At 51.8% G+C, this 17,309-nt stretch overlaps 1 protein-coding gene across 5 annotated transcripts in view; it reads left to right on the top strand.

The window, feature by feature from the left end:
• The window catches only part of Grin2d (glutamate ionotropic receptor NMDA type subunit 2D), a 39,542-nt gene extending 23,947 nt beyond the window's left edge, over nucleotides 1–15,595 (top strand). For all 5 annotated transcript variants that reach the window (XM_060378859.1, XM_060378868.1, XM_060378862.1 and 2 more), the window contains 3 exons: nucleotides 13,373–13,560; nucleotides 13,739–13,971; nucleotides 14,137–15,595. In XM_060378859.1, coding sequence (XP_060234842.1) covers nucleotides 13,373–13,560; nucleotides 13,739–13,971; nucleotides 14,137–15,447 — 1,732 coding nt within the window. In that variant the 3' untranslated portion in view covers nucleotides 15,448–15,595. The remainder of the gene's footprint in view (nucleotides 1–13,372; nucleotides 13,561–13,738; nucleotides 13,972–14,136) is intronic.
• Nucleotides 15,596–17,309: the final 1,714 nt, after the last annotated feature.

Consider the following 17,309-nt stretch of genomic DNA (forward strand, 5'->3'; position numbering starts at 1 on the left):
GGCTCTTCACAAAGCTTCTCCTGCACTTCTGGTCACCATGGACCACCACTGGGAATTACTAGACATCAGTGACGGTTCATTGGCTACTTGCTGGATATGCCCCTGAGCCAGCATACCACAGTGCCTCCTCGGCAGGGTTGCTGACATTTGGCTGTTCCCAGCTTGCCATCACATGCGTGTGCCTGTGGATGTTCTCAGGCGAGGCTTTTGAGGACACAGCCATATGACAGGGAGAAGCACACAACCCCAGCAAACTGCAGATTCTAATGGACACTGCCTTTGGGGCAGGACAGTGCCCCTCAGCCTGCCTGCGTGGCCTCATCCCTGCTGTCCTCTCAGTCAGAGGGTTTGGTCTGCATCAGGCTCTGTTGTTTTCCCCGTCCAGACAAGGTCTCGCATAGGCGATGCTGGTCTGAACTTGTGACATAGCTGAACTGTTAACTTCCCCATGCTCTTAGTAAGCATGCCGGCCATGCTGGGCTGGGCATGCCCTGTGTTCCACCTGACCTCATCACCCCCGTGAGGCCCTTTCTGCAGACAGTCACATCTTTGGGTCCTAAAGGCTCAGACCCTAGAATATAAATCTTGGGAGGGGACTCATGCCATCCCATAACCACGTCAGGTGCCTATCATTAGACGCTGAAGTACAGTGGATTCCTCATGCTGTCAGGATGGGTTGAGCCAAGAGGTGTGGCTGGAGCACACCTCCCCACCGTATTCCTCTCAGAACCACTTCACCGTTCTCCTCACCTCTGCAAGTTCCTCGGAATCGCAAAGGGCAGCTCCGTGTTTCTTACTGTCCTCTCCTGCCTTTGCTAAGTTATTTTGTCCCAAGAATCTGTTTCTATATTTTTTAAAATTTCAGTTCCACTTTTATTAGTTAGCTATTCAATTTGGAGGACAAAATACAAGATGTTTATTTATTTTACATTAGGCAGGGTCTCAGGTAGCCTGGGGTTGGCCTCTGACTTACATGTAGCTGAGGCTGTGCTGGGATTACAGGCCTGTGTTCCTAGGCCAGCACCAAATTCTTCTTTCGTAATGAAGAACACCTACCTCCCCTCCATTTCTCCCACCTGAAAAAGATGTGGCATTTATCTCATCTGCTCTATCATTTTGCTATTTACATCCGTATCTCTAAAGGGCATGTTTGTAAAGATAATCTTGATTTTTAATTTCACCATTTTGTATCTACTTCTCACAGTGGAATACTCATTCTCATACTTCGCTCGACCCAGCCTCTCACTGTGATTCTAACTGCGTCCCTCTGTACGGGTCTCTGTTTTTCCCAAAGTTAATAACCGCCTTTTCTTCCCCTGTTATGTAATAACATTCTCTGTGCTTACCTAATTCAAATCTCAATTCTCTGTTAACAATCTGAATAATTTCTTATGTTTAGAGGCAACAAATAATTGCAGCAGTTCCTGCCTTGGCCTCTGTCTGGCGTGCTCCTGTCTGGTGCACAGCTGCCATGTGGGATCACCCCACCTAGTTGGAGTCTGTTATTTCACAAATTCCTGATTTGGGGGTTCCTTTTGTTCCTTTTGAGCTTCCAGAGGAAGGGCATCAAAGAGGTATGCTTTTGCAGACAAAGTGAATGTGAAAGGTCTGTTCTGTCTTCATATGTGATGAACAGTCTGGCTGGGTATAGAATTCTGGCGTAGTGCTCATTTCCCTTTGATTTTAGAGGTAACTCTCCACTGTGTTCTTTTTTGAATTTTTATTTTTTTTCTTGCCATCTTACTGAGAAGAACTGAGAAGAACCCAAGATCTCGCAGATTCCTAAGCCTCTTTCTGTGGTCTCTTCTTTTTCTTGTCCTCAGTGTGCTGATATTTATTAGCAATATGTCTGGATCTATTTTCATCACTGAGTTGTTCACTTGTGTCTTTAGGCTATTTGTTTTCAGAAGCTTTTTTAAATTTTCCTGAATTCTTTCCTTAATTCCTATGTTTGGTTTTCTGAAATTTATTTTTAAATTATTTTATTATTTGAGAGAAGGAGACTATCGAGAGGTTCAGGAATGGACTTGTTTCTTGTGCCAATTAAAGAATTAAAGGGAGGAAAGAAATGTTATTAGAAATCATGAGGAGTCTCTAAGGAGCCAGCACATGATACCAGGTAACCTGGAGCCCCCCATTAATTAAATGACAAGAAGAGCCTCAAACAGAAACCAAAGGGCAATGTAATAGAAATCAAAAGAAAAAGCTCCGTACAGGTAAGCTAGGAAAACTCAAAGCTGCCCAGAGCAGAGGAGGGGAACAGGATTGAGAAGGTGCGGGAAGGGGAGACACAGTCTGAGATACGCATGCTTGGAGGTCAGCACAGGACAAAAACAGAGCTTTAGGAAAGGGGACATGGGGAACCAGGTGTGGTGGCACACACCTGTGATCCCAGCACTTGGGAGGCAGAGGCAGGTGGATCTCTGTGAGTGTGAGGCCAGCCTGCTCTACAGAGGGAGTTCTGGGATAGCCAGGGCTACACAGACAAACCCTGTAACAACAACAACAACAAAAAGAAAATAAAAAAGTTGGGGGTGGGGTTGGGGGAAGCAAAAGAATAAGGAACTCCAAAGTAATGGGGAAAGCATACTTGGGCTCTGGATGGCATCTGAAAGAAAAAACAAAAACCAGAAAAAAAAATGAGAGAAGAAAAGGGATTAGTTATATCCATCTCAGTCAGAAACAGAGGCAGACTCAGCTCAACTTCATGGAGACATCTAGGGACTGTACTAGAAGAGAATTCTGGGAAGGAAAAGTACTATCTTGAGGTGAACCTGCCTTTCTTTTTTATTTTTGATCTCTTTTTTATTAATTCAATTTACATCTTCGTCATAGGCCCCTCCCTCCTTTCTTCCCAGTCCCACCCTCCCTCCTGAATCCCCTCTCCCCTATTCTGCAGAATAGGGGCACCCCCCCTTCCCAGACACCCCAGCTCATCTATTCACATGAGGACTGAGTTTGTCTTTCTCCCTTGTGGCCTGGTAGGGAAGTGATCAGGGGGAAGTGATCAAAAAGTAGGCAACATAGTCTGTGTCAGAGATATCCCCCGCTCCTCTAACTAGTGAGCCAACATGAAGCCTAACATGCCCATTGGACTTATCTTCTTGGGGTGTGAGCATTGTAATATGTAAACCCTGTACTATATGACCAAAATCCGCATATAAGTGATTACATACCATGTGTGTCTTTCTGGGTCTGTGTTGCCTCACTCAGGATGATCTTTTCTAGTTCCATCAAACCTGCCTTTCTAATGGTGGTCTCTTAGCCAGCTCCTTGACCTTTCAACTGAATTAACTCATTTATTTATTTCCTTATTTAGAGACAGGGCCTCTCTATAAAGCTCTGGTTGACCTGGAGCTATGAAGACCAGGCTGTCCTCAGACTTACAGAGATCCTGCCTGCCTCGGCCTCCACATGCTTGGATTAAAGCTGCACGCCACCACGCCCAGCCTAAATTAACTTTTAAGTGTGGCCACAAGGACATCTCCACCTCTAACAAGAATCCATTTTTCACAGTCGCTTATGATGAGAGAGGCCCGCACACGTGGAAGGCCTCTCCTGTCCCGATGTAGGTTGTCAAGCTTTGTGTTGCAAGTATTTTATCCCCAGGGGCCATCCTGTGAACCCTCTTTCTGGAATTTATATTAACGACATAAATTTCCTATCCTGGCCATTTCTACCCACACCTCTCTTTTCTCCCTTGCCCCAACCCCAGGAGAGACCTAAGTAAGTGGTACATCAGGAGCACTTGCTCTTCTCCTTCTCTTCCTCTGTTCCAACTCTTACAAGACGTTCATTTTTCCTCTGCCCCTTAGTAAGCTTGTTTCTGTTACTGTCTTCTGCTCACATGTCTGAGATGTTAGAAGACCCAGGGTCTCATGAATGCTGGTTTAGTCTCTTACCAACACCCCGGCCAAATGTACTTTTATTTCCAAGAACTTGTTTCTCTGGTCCGACTTGTTTTAGTGGGGGGTTTTGTTGTTCGTTTGTTTGTTTTTAGGTGGGGTCTCACTGTTGTTGACCCTGGCAGGCCTGGGGGTTTCTGTGTAGACCAGGCTGGCGTTGAACTTTCAGTGATCTTTCTACATAAGCTCTCCCAATTCTGAGATTGCAATTGTGTTCTTCCATTACAGATGGCATTTTTGATCCCAGGATTTTTAGTGTTTTATAGACTCTATAGAATGGTGTTTTATAGAACCTTACGCATGTTTAAAGTTTAGTATCTTATCCTCTTCCTCTGATATTAGTGATAGTAATATTTCACTGGTTTGCTTCCCTTTCCCCATTTGCTCAGTTATTATTACTGATGTCCAATAGTTCTTATTCATATTTGGGAATGGCGGTAGGGTGACGTGGGAGCCTCTGAGTTCATGGGCAGGGCTGGTGGCCATGAGCTCCACCCTGGGCTGATTCAGACCTTGTATATCAAGGAACTCCCAATGTCCAATGTGCCGGGGTCTCTTTTCTTGGTGTAAGACACACACACACAGGAACGAAGAAGGAAATAATTGAGCAGGACTGGGATATGCTTGATAAACCCCTAATGGTATGAAATGGAAAAGGCATTATTGTGTGCGTTCCTCCCTCCATCCCACCGCCTTCAAAGATTTGTTGAGGTCTCCTTGCACTAGGCAGCAGGCTAAGGCCTCAGCAGTGAGCAGATCCAAGTCCTATCTCAGCTGTCCAGGATAGCACTCTCCAGGTGGTCATAAGTAGTAGAACAGCATGCTCCTGCAGTAGATGGGAATGCTTAGACTCACGTAGCCAGGGAGGCCGAGCCGTGAAATGTGCTTGGCGGAACACCAGTGGCAGGTTTTTGGTTTTTACATTTCTTTTCTTCCTTTCTTCCTTTCTTCCTTCCTTCCTTTTTTTTTTTTTTTTTTTTTTTTTTTGACAAGGTCTGTGCCCTACCACACTCACATCTTTTTTTTTACATCTCAAGATGCAAGGGCAGACAGCTATATAGCTGTTAGTCACCACAGTGGCCAAGAGAAGACTCTGTCATTTGTTTGTTGTTTCAACAGGGCCTCACTCTGCCCTGGCTGTCCTGGAACTAACAGAGATCAGCCTGCCTCTGCTGCCCAAGTGCTAGGATTAAAGGTGTGCATCACCACACACCAGGCATGGACACGTACGGAGGCTTTTCCTCAGATAACTCTAGTTTGTGTCAGATTGACAAAAAGAAAGGAAAGAAAGAAAGGAAGGAAGGAAGGAAGGAAGGAAGGAAGGAAGGAAGGAAGGAAGAGAAAAAAAGAAGGAAGGAAAAGGAAACAGAGAGCGAAGAGCCCTCCATCGGGCTTACAGTCCAGTGGAAGGACACGGGTTCCAAGCTGTTTTGTGGGGTGCTGCAGGGGATTCATGCTGACTATGGAAAGGCCACGTTTGGGAGAACCGTGGCGAGGCCTCCCGTGTTGAACATGGGCTCTAGATATTATCTTTTTGAGCAAACACTAGAAGGCTGAGTTGGGGACACTGCCACGGAGGGGACAGCCAGTACCAAGGTGTGAAAGCCAATGTGGCTGCAACAGAGTTATAGATGGGCACAGGGGGCCAGGGGTGCAGGGGTGCCCCTCTAAGCTGCAGCCCACTGGTAACTAGGGAAACAGGACAAGCAGGAGCTGAGGAGAGACAGGTGCAGGCTAAAATGCTGAGCTCCTTCTGTCCACAAGGCAGGAATAAACACTCAGGAAAGCAAGGGTAAAGGCCAGGAACTCTTATTCTTCAGTATACACTCAAGCAAAGGCTGTAAGAAATGGCCCGTTTTCTGCTTTGTTTATTCTATTTAGACAGGGTTGTTGTATGACAAGACTTTTCCTAGGGAGACGCAACACACATCTACTCTCCACAGACAGACAGCTGACAGCCAACCGAAGTACAGATATGACCAGAGTCCAGCGTAGTGAACCAAAGGGGTTTACTGGGTTTTACTTACAGGCGTGTGAGTGAGGAGCTCCTTACAGGAGCAGACCTGACTCAGAGACAGCTGTGTCACCAAGGCCCACCTCAGCAAGGGCGACAGCTCACAAGGCTGGGAACCCAGAGCACATTGCACAGCCTGCAGGCAGCTCAGCAGGCTGGAGAGTGTCCTTCCTGGTGCCTCAGTTGATCTAAATGCCTCCTGGCAGCTCATCTGCTTTCTGCTTCTTCCAAGGCAGTTGGTGTGATGTCAGTCTGTTTTGCAGCTCAGCTCCCTTCTTCCTGACAGACTCTTAGCTTTCACTGCTTACTCTGACAGGAAGGGGCCTAATGAACTAGTCAGTCTCAGGGACTTCCTGAAGCTAACATGAGTAGTTTACTTCCCGATTATGGAGTTTCCCTGTAGGGCTGAATGTTTCTTCAATCTTTGAGAGATTTGTCACACAGCCCTCTAACCCCCCACTCCCTCTCCACTCCCTCCCCAGCCAACCCCAGCCCTTACATTCTTTCTGCCCCCTCTACTACAAAGATCCCTGAGCCTTTGAGGGAGTGACTACAAAGATGCCCCTCAGTAGCTGAGAATTAGGCCACTGTGCCATCATCACAGTCACTTGTTCTCAAGAGCATCACCAATGGTCACGAGCGGAGGCTGACGACAGAGATCTATGTTGTAAGCACATAGATCTATGTGTGTGTGCCTGTGTGTGTGTGTGTACGTGTGTGCGTGTGTGTGCCTGTGTGTGTGTGTGTGCCTTTTCCTGAGGATGGGCAGGACAAGGAACACCTGGAACTACCGCCCCACAATAAATAGTGGGTTACAGAGATGACCTTGGTGAGGTTCATCTGTTCTTAGAAGTGTCAGGTGACAGTTCCCAACTAGGAAGATGCTAATGTCAGACACAAGCAGACTCTGGGAGAGCGTGGAAAGGTTCCATCCATGTACCAACTGCCTCCTCCACAGATCGGTGTTGGGTACAAATTACAGACAGGAGGCCATAACTGAATTAGCCCTGGCATGCTCGGCCATGCTCTCAGAACCGCTGTATTTACTTCTCCTGGAGCTTCCCCAGGAGCTTCCCCCGAGCCTCCTTCATTTCTCCAAACCTGACAAGTTCTCCACGCCTGACTTAATCTGCCCAGACCTACTCAGGGCTGAAGGTGAAAGTCTTTTCCCTGGCGCCTGCTGCCTCCCTGGGTCAGAGTGACCCTGGGTTGAACCCCATTCATCATACCTGGCCTTTGGGGTTGGAACTGGCTGGGAAACCATCTCCTGCTTCTAAAGACCTTGTCCTGCCACAGGGCTTGGCAAAGCTAAGGCACCACACCAGGCTTGAGGTCACGGATTGATCAACCTTTTCTTTAACTCCTCTGTGAACACAGCTCTATCTGGTCCAGTGAACTCGGGTTCAGACACAGCTTTCCTTATTCCTAGTTCCCCTCAATAGCACCTTTCCCTCTGCTATGGTCCTCCAGCCCCTAATATTTATGGGGAGTTCAGCTGGTGATACCACGTGTTCCTAATGGCCTTCATACATCAGTCCCACAGGGACCGACTTCTGCCATACTACCTCAGGTTATGCAGACTCTGCCATAAGGATAGGCAGCTTCCTGACTCAGTGTTTCTGCCTCCATAGCAGCCAGACTGATCCCGTCCACTGCCATGTCCCACAGCTCAAAAGCCAAGCTGGGACAGGCCCTTTCATTGCTTGTTTAAAAGTCTTCCCTAGACATGCAGTGGTGGTGCACGCTTTAATCCCAGCACCCAGGAAGCAGAGGCAGAGACAGAGAGGCAGAGGCAGAGAGGCAGAGAGGCAGAGAGGCAGAGAGGCAGAGAGGCAGAGAGGCAGAGGCAGAAGCAGGAGAATCTCTGTGAGCTCAAGGCCAGCTCAATCTACAGAGAGAGTTCCAGAACCAAAAACAACAACAACAAAAAACACCAACACAACAACAACAAAACCTTCCCAAATTCCAGAAGTTCAAGTGCTGAGTGTTTCCTGGTCACTCTGGTTCCTTGTACTAGACCATTGTTTTGTTTTTTTATAATTTATTTAATTTTATTTTATGTGCATTAGTGTGAAGGTATCAGATCCCTTGGAAATGGAGTTACAGACAGTTGTGAGCTGCCATGTGGGTGCTGGAAATTGAACCTGGGTCCTTTGGAAGAGCAGACGGTGCTCTTAACCACTGAGCCATCTCTCCAGCCCCATACTGGACCATTGTTGAGACCCCTAACTGTATGTTGGACCGCAGATTGTCTCTCTTTTCCTATTAAAGTCAGACCCTCAGGGTATCTTCTGTTGCTTTTACATGTCCTCCTTTCCTCACTTCTGAATCTGCCCGTGGAGTCTGAGTTCTTGGAGGGCTTTTAGGGTCTAAGTTGTCCTTTCTTTTCTTTCGGCCCCCAAGTCCTCAGCAAGCCAGCACCTCCGCCTTACTCTCTCCTTTATCTGATTTACTCAGCGCATCAGAAGGTAATGAGGGGGATGCTACCTCGTCTCCCTTTCTGTTGCACTTGCTCCTTCGCACAGACAAGCCCCTCCGTGGCACCAGCTCCTCAGGTGCAGTTCTTCCTACACAGCCGTGGCCAGGCAGCCTCTGCTGCTGCTGGCCCACAGTATCCACTCCTGTGCACTCATCCTGAATACTGCAGAATTTCCCCCAACCCTTTCACTGTGTTCAGGGCATCTCCATATTCACACAGTGGGCAGCACTCACCCAGCAGGCTCGTACCCCATACCGCACAGATAAAGACTCCATCGTGGGATTCCTCCCACAGACACTCCCAGTACTGCCGGCTCAGCCTGAGAGGTGTGTCTCAACCATCCTGCAGGAGCCACGCAACCACCGTCAGAGACGGAGGCACACTGACACACCCCACAGGAAGGGACAACTGTGTTGGAGAGGCTCGCCCTCAGTGGCACGCCCTGCTGCTCACAGCCAAGATCACGTCCCCAACTCCTCCTGGCCTCTGCCGTGCTCTTATTTGGGCAGCCGTTATGTTGTGTGACAAAGCTCTGGGGGGACATGACACGAGTCTACTCTTTCCAAATAGGGATCCTGTGAGAGACCAGAGTATGGAGAGCACGGAAGTCCAGCTTAGTGAAGCAGCGAGTTTGGCTGGGGTGACTTACCCGAGTCCAGTGAGGGGTCGCTTACGGAGCAGAACTGACTCAGAGACAGCTGCATCTCCAAGGCCCACCCAACATGGTGGATAGCTCACAAAAGCCGGGAACCTGTAGCATACTGCACAACAGGCTGGAGAGGGCCCTTCCACACTTACTTCCATGGCAGTCCTCCTGCCTCACCTTTCCAAGTGATAACAGAAGTGAGGCACCTAGCTAAAACAGAAATTGTGTTTGTAATGCTGTGGGCCGGTCTTGCACATTGGTAGGTGCATTCATTGCTGTTCTGTTTCTGTGGAGAAACACCGTGACCAAGGCAACTTTTGTGAAAGAAAAGCATGTAAGTGAGGGCTTACAGTTTTAGAGGGTGAGTCCATGATCATCGTGAAGGAAGCACACAGGCATGGCACCGGAGCAGTGGCTAACCTCCCAATCTCCAGCAGCAGGCAGAGGGCTGGGGCTGGCCTCAGCTCTTGAAACCTCAAAGCTGCCCCCGACTTGATGAAAGGGTTCTACTGCGAGTCATGCCTCCTGGCCTCTCACAGGGGAATTCTAGGCAGGTCCCCTACCTGCTGAGCTGCAGCTCAAGCCTAAAGTTGAATTTGAATTAAGGATTTAGGGAAGAAGGATGAAGGGCAGTATAGGTGGAGGAGGGGAGCAGACCCTAAGTCAAAGAACTGAGAAAGTCATTAAAATGAGTCCTGGGGGCATGGAGAGTTGGCTTGTGGTTAAGAGCAGTCCCTGTTCTCACACAAGGCCCAGGTTCTATTCCCAGCACCTACATGGTGATTCACAACCATCTGTAATGCCAGTTCTAGGGGGAATCTAACGCCCTCTTCTGGCCTCTGGCGGTACTGCATGTATGTGCTACACAGACAAACATGCAGGCAAAACACACAAACAATAGAAAATAAATCTTAAAATAAAAGTGAGTGCTAGACTAGACATGCAGCTCAGTGGTGCAATTCTTGTTTAGCTCCAGGCTCTTGGTTCCTTCAGGACCAAAAACCTGAAATGTAAATGCTGTTTGATTTTGCCTTTTGAAACTCCTCCGCTATTTCCATCTTGGAAGCTTTGCTTTGCAGCTTTCTCTGAAATGCTCCTCCACTCCACTCATTTCCTCCAAGGCGCTCAGCATGCTCTCCACCTGATGCTGTTCCTTGGCACCTCCATTTTTCCTCTCAGCCCAAGGCCGGAAACACCAAATTATTCCCACTTCAATGTGGAGAGCAATTCACTTTTTGCCCCCAAGGGCATTTTCCTAAACAAAGGGAAACCTAGAGGGAAATTGCAGTTTACCTACAGGACAGAAGTGCTACAGGCAGGCGATTGCATGCCTAAGGACACATGCTCTCGGATGCCAGTTGAGGACTGAGAGAAAACTAGGACCCCTTACCAGAGGGGCCTCAGTGACCTCCCCAAGAAGAAAGGTAATTCCAGGGGCTTCCCACACCCCAAATCCTTCTCTGCTTTGGCTGTATCACCTCCCCAGTAGAGGTGATGGGCAGCTTCAGCCCTTTCCTTTATTTCCATATACACAAGGCATTTATGCATGAGATTCCCTGACGCTTAATGTAGAAGTGTTCATATGAATTGACAGGCCTGAGTGGAACGTGTGTGCATGCTCACTCACACACATCAAGTTTAAGTATTTCTTCCTGGAGGACCCTTCCTCTCTGTGACCAGCCTCTAGGCATGTCTTTATCTTGCCTTCTCACATAATCTGTTCTACTCAATAGTACTTTAATCTTAACAAAATCAAGAAAAATAGTATTTAAAATTGCATCTCCCTCTCCCACTGGCCACACTTCAAGTACTCAAGAGCTGTGTACAGACACCAGCTCCCGTGTCCAAGCACAGGGTCCATCCTCTCACGTGTTGTTGAAAATAAACACAATGTTGGGCTATATGTGTTTATTATTATTTGCCCTATAGTTATTTTGGCAGTATTATTTAACCCGATACCACAATTAATAAGACACAGACACCTGTTAGATTTTATAACTGCCTTATCTACCTTAGGCGGGGCAGATAGTTCACTTACTCTGTCTCAGTAGCCTCACCATCCACCTCCCAGCCCATCCAATGCCTTCCACCTTAATCCTCCTCATCTGGGCTATCTTCCACCTGTAGTCATATAGATACTTGCTTTTATTGTTCATCTGGGCCTTTCCACTCCATTATTGGAGTCCTTCCTTCTGACCCCATGTGGTTTCCTCTCCTGCTAATCCATCCTGGCGTCCTCTCTTCCGGTCCCTCTATCTTCTCCGGTGATTCTCCTGTTCCCAAACCCCAGGAACTTTAGCCACGCCTACCCCATCCTGCCCTGCCCAGGTTTCAGGCCTTTTAATCAACCAATCAGGTATAATGTCTTAGGCAGGTTTACACAAGGATAGATGTATCTGGGCAGTAACCAGATCTTGGGGGCATGTGATTGGCATCAGCATACAAGCATCAGACCAACCCTCAACATCAAGGCAAAGTGAGCCCCACCTCCCCCCACCTTACAAGTTATCTGGGGTCTGCAAATTTTCAGCCTGGCATCTATGCCATTTAAAGGATAAGCGTGGAGGACAGGCCTGATGGTGAGGACCTGTCGTCTCTGATACACAAGAGGCTGAGGCAGGAGGATATGAAGTTTAAGGCCAGGCTCAGCAACTTTACAAGTCCCCTGTCTCCAAGTGAAGTAACGGTGTGTCTGAGCTGATGGTTCAGTCAGTAAAGTTCTTGCCTTGGAAACCTAAGGGCTCAAGTTCAAGCCTCAGAATCATGTAAAATGCCTGGAGTGGTGACCCAGGTGTCGGAGCCTCTGAAATAGGCAGCTCTCTTTCTAACCAGTGTAGCCAATTGGGTGAGCTCTGGGCCAATAAAATGCTCTGTCTCACCTGGCATGGAGGCACACGCCTTTACTCCCAGCACTCAGGAGGCAGAAGCAGGCAGAAATCTTTGTTTCTGGCCAGCCTGGTCTACAGAGTGAGTTCCAAACCAGCTAGAGGTGTGTGGATACCTGGACAGCTAGACCTTGTCTCAAAAAGACAAGTCTCAAAGAAGGCGACTGTGGCCCTGAGGATGGCGGCAGGTTGTTCTCCGGCCTCCACACATGCACCTACAAACACCTGAGCCTGTTCACGCGCACTGACACCGAAAGTGATGTAGGGCCACAAGTTCCGCCCCTGGATTCCATGTGGTAGAAGGGAAGAACCGCCTCCTGAGGAGCCCAGCCCCCACGTACAAATAAACATAAAGATATGTTCAGAATGTAGAGTTGGCGAGACAGCTTGCTAGATAAAGGCACTTGCTACCAACTCCTCCTCTTTTTTTTTTAAATATTTATTTTTATTATGTATACAATGTTCTGTCTGCATGTACACTAGAATGCCAGAAGAGGCACCAGATCTCATTATAGATGGCTGTAAGCCACCATGTGGTTGCTGGGATTTGAACTCGAGACCTCTGGAAGAGCAAGCAGTGCTCTTAACCTCCAGCCATCTCTCCAGCCCCCCAACTCCTCTTCTTACCCAGACTTAGCAGATTAGGACCCGGGTGAGGGTGTGGTGGTTCGGAGCCTGGTTCGCCTTCTGGGAAAAGAAAAAAAGACACAAAGGTTTCAGTCTGACAACCATGTTGTGAGGATTAAATGAATCGCTGGGTGTGCTAGAACAGAAATTGGTTCAGTACAGCTCGAGCGTAAGCATCACCGGTGATTACCAACACCGGTGGGTGCTTACATGTTAGCTGTGCTGACCCCCCTGCTAATTCTCAAGCCTCTTTAGGATGCAAGATCTTAGGTAACCTGGCTAGCACCCTCCAGTGAGGGCCACAGAATGATGGCCTGAGTTCTGCCTGCAGTGTCACAACTAATCAAAGACCTTTTTAAAAGTACTTTTATTTTTTAATTGATGTGTCTATGTGAGTAAGTAAGTGGGTGGAGAGACGTCTCCGTAGTTCAGACTGTGTGCTGCTCTTCCAGGGGACCCGATTTCAGTTCCTGATGCCTTCAGTTCCTGATGTGGGTGCAGGTACCTGCAGAGGCCATGAGATCTCCTGTAGGCAGAGTTGTAAGGGGTTGTGAGCTCTGCACTGAGCTGCAGCCCCAGTCCCTAGGACCTGCTTTAATGTAAATTTTCCATTAAAAACAAAAACCAAAACAGCATCTTCTTCTACGGAAGGACAGGATAGGGATTGAGAGCCTGTTCCCTTGGCAGTTACAATGGCTGTCGTTTCTCCAGCATGGCTTTCCCGCCAGGTGCAGGTTAGAGGGGAAGGGGTTCTCTCCTGGAGTGCTGTGAGGTCATCTAATGGGACTGGCCCTGTCTTTCCTGCCCCGTCCTCAGGAAGCTGGACGCCTTCATCTACGACGCTGCAGTGCTCAACTACATGGCCCGCAAGGATGAGGGCTGCAAGCTGGTCACCATCGGCTCGGGCAAGGTCTTCGCCACCACTGGCTATGGCATCGCCCTCCACAAGGGCTCCCGCTGGAAGCGGCCCATCGACCTCGCACTGCTGCAGTTTCTGGGGGACGGTGCGGCCACGCTGGGCAGGAAGTCCTGCCCTGGGGTGGGGAGGGCTGGCCCTCGGTCCTGGGAGGGGGAGGCTGGCCCTCGGTCCTGAGAGGAGGGTGTTGGAGAAAGAAAGGGGCCGGGGCAGGCTTTGGCGGAGAAGACTGTGCTCCTAAGAGGTGGCTCTGCCCCCATCCCCAGATGAGATTGAGATGCTGGAGCGGCTGTGGCTTTCCGGGATCTGCCACAATGACAAGATCGAGGTGATGAGCAGCAAGCTAGACATCGACAACATGGCAGGGGTCTTCTACATGCTCCTGGTGGCCATGGGCCTCTCCTTGCTGGTCTTCGCCTGGGAACATCTGGTGTACTGGCGCCTGCGGCATTGCCTGGGGCCCACTCACCGCATGGATTTCCTGCTGGCCTTCTCCAGGGTAGGGAAGGAGGCACAGGGGCAGGGGAGGCGTCGGCAAAGAAGGGGAGCGGGAAAGTGAAAAAGAGGCGTCAGCCCTAGAAGCAGGAGGCGCGGGCAGGGCCCAGGGCAGAGGGAAGAGGCAGTGGGTGCGGGCGCCCCGCTGACCCCTCCCCACTCCTCGCAGGGCATGTACAGCTGCTGCAGCGCGGAGGCTGCTCCACCGCCCGCCAAGCCACCGCCACCACCGCAACCGCTGCCCAGCCCCGCTTACCCCGCCGCTCGCCCGCCCCCTGGCCCTGCCCCCTTCGTACCCCGAGAGCGCGCGGCCGCCGACCGCTGGCGCCGGGCTAAGGGCCCCGGGCCGCCGGGGGGCGCGGCACTAGCCGACGGCTTCCACCGGTACTACGGCCCCATCGAGCCGCAGGGGCTGGGCCTCGGCGAGGCGCGCGCGGCACCGAGAGGCGCCGCCGGCCGCCCGCTGTCCCCATCCACCGCACAGCCCCCGCAGAAGCCGCCACCCTCCTACTTCGCCATCGTACGCGAACAGGAGCCGCCGGAGACCCCCGCCGGCGCCTTCCCCGGCTTCCCGTCGCCGCCCGCGCCACCCGCCGCCGCCGCCGCCGCCGCCGCCGTCGGGCCGCCGCTGTGCCGCCTGGCCTACGAGGACGAGAGCCCTCCCGCGCCCACGCGCTGGCCGCGCTCTGACCCCGAGAGCCAGCCGCTGCTGGGTGGGAGCGCGGGCGGCCCGGGCGCGGGGGCCGCGGCCGCCCCGCCGCCGCGCCGCCCCGCGCCCCCACCGTGCGCCTACCTGGACCTCGAGCCGTCGCCGTCGGACTCCGAGGACTCGGAGAGCCTGGGCGGAGCGTCGCTCGGTGGCCTGGAGCCCTGGTGGTACGCTGACTTCCCCTACCCGTACGCCGAGCGCCTCGGGCCGCCGCCCGGCCGCTACTGGTCGGTCGACAAGCTCGGGGGCTGGCGCGCCGGCAGCTGGGACTACCTGCCCCCGCGCGGCGGCCCGGCGTGGCACTGCCGCCACTGCGCCAGCCTGGAGCTGCTGCCGCCGCCGCGCCACCTCAGCTGCTCGCACGACGGCCTAGATGGCGGCTGGTGGGCGCCTCCGCCCCCACCCTGGGCCGCTGGGCCCCCGCCCCGGCGCCGGGCGCGCTGTGGCTGCCCGCGGCCCCACCCGCACCGCCCGCGGGCTTCGCACCGCGCGCCCGCGGCCCCGCACCACCACCGCCACAGGCGCGCGGCGGGCGGCTGGGACCTCCCGCCGCCCGCGCCCACCTCGCGATCCCTCGAGGACCTGAGCTCCTGCCCGCGGGCGGCCCCCACGCGCAGGCTCACCGGGCCCTCGCGCCACGCGCGCCGCTGCCCGCACGCTGCGCACTGGGGGCCGCCGCTGCCCACCGCACCGCACCGGAGACACCGGGGCGGGGATCTGGGCACGCGTAGGGGCTCTGCGCACTTCTCCAGCCTGGAGTCCGAGGTATGACGCGGCTCCGGGGAGACCCCCGCCACCCCCTCGGTCAGCGCAGGCCACGGCCCGAGGGGGCGCACTAAGTGGACAGGACCCGCATGGGTTGGGAAAGACAGAAACGGACCTGGCCGGACCCCGCCTGGAGCAGCGTCCTGCGCCCCACCCCCCTCCTCGCCTTGGGGGAACCATGAGCCAGAGGGGACTTGGTCGCCCAAATCTCACCCATCCTGAGAGCAAGGGGGCGGGGCTCTTGGAGCCCACCGACTCTTTTTTTAAAAACAAAAACCCGAAAAGGGCTTTTTAATGTCACCTGATTTGGCCGGAGGTGTGGGTGGGAGTCACGCCACGCCCCACCCTGACGCTTGGGGCCATGGCCCTCACATCACTGTGCAGCTCCCTGACCCCAGACACACCTCCCAGGGAGCCTGTTTTTAACCTTTCATTCATCAGGACTCAAAACTGTGAGACGAGTACGCCAAACTGTGACTCCAGACCTTGGCCCCGCCACACAGAAACCCCTGACCCCAGACTGTGACTTCCAACACCTAAAATGATCATCTGACCCCAGACTGTGCCCCGACCAGACTGTGACCCTTCTTGTTAGACCTCGGAGACCCCTCCTTTTAGATCCTTGTTGGCTCTGACCTATGACCTATCCGCCACGAAAGTCCTACCTTCACCTGCCTCCCTCACATACCTACCGCCCCAGATGCTACCAACCACATCTTCAAGTCCGGCCCTTACTTGTGGCCCTTCAGTGATGATCCAGCAGACACTCCGCCCCAGGCCTCCTTTCCCAGATCTCAGCAGGGTCTGAGCTGGGCCGAGAGGAGGGTCTAGGAGCCCACACTTGACCCTTCCTTCCCTTTCCCACTCCTCCACTGCAGTGTTTGGAATAAAACCATGTTTTTACGCCTCCTCAGTCCAAGCCTGAGCTCTGTGTCTGTCTCTTAGGAGCCTTCAGCTTCTCTGGAGAAAATGGAATGGGGAAGACAGTCAGACAACAGAAATTGGGCTGGTGGTGTGGCAGTGGCAGAATGTTCTAGCATTCATAACCCCATGAGTTCAATCCCCAGTCCTAGAAAACAGGTGGGGGAAATCATATTCAAGGCCCAGGAAGTGGTGAGAGACCGGAGGAGAGAGAGATGGAGAGTAGCAGGGCAGAGACACCCCCAAGGTAATGGTAAAGATAAGGGACGCAGAAATTAGGACCAAATCTAGAGTCCCGTTCCTAAGCCTACTGGCAGGAGTGGTTTGATTGGTTATCTTGCGCAAATGAAGAGAGTGGCCAATCGACATCTTGAATACCCTTAATCTCACAGGGAAGATCCATTTCCAACATTTCATTTACTCCAATTAACCAAAACTCATGGTGCACGTGTGTAGATAGAGTGGGCACAGTTGTAGCGGTGGCCTCACGAGAGACTTTCTGATTAAGTGCCTGCTGACCAGAGCTGCCATGGGAATGCTGGCTGGGAAATGGACTGCCCCTGGAGAATAGATTCAATCCACTAATTTATGCATCAAGTCCAGCCTGTCTGCCCTAAAGCATTTTGAAATAATTTAGAGCTATCATAACAAGAAGAGGAGAAGAAACCAGCTTTATGCGTCCTCGGGGAACAGAAGCCCAGTCTCCTTGCCAGTAAGTGCTCGTTTACATACATGAATAATTGACTAAGTGGAAAGACAACCCTGGGAATGAAAGGTGGAAGATGGAGAAGGGCTCTGGGGTCGAGGATTCCTGTAGAACTACAACTCCCAGAAGGCCTTGCCACTGCTGCCCGGGAGAACTCCCCAAGGTCACGCGGAAGACAAAAATCTCTGCTAATATAAATCTTATTACTGAAACAGGACATCGTTATTTGGGGTTGGCCATC

Source organism: Meriones unguiculatus, chromosome 1 (genome assembly GCF_030254825.1).
Source record: "Meriones unguiculatus strain TT.TT164.6M chromosome 1, Bangor_MerUng_6.1, whole genome shotgun sequence".
Lineage (NCBI taxonomy): Eukaryota > Metazoa > Chordata > Mammalia > Rodentia > Muridae > Meriones > Meriones unguiculatus.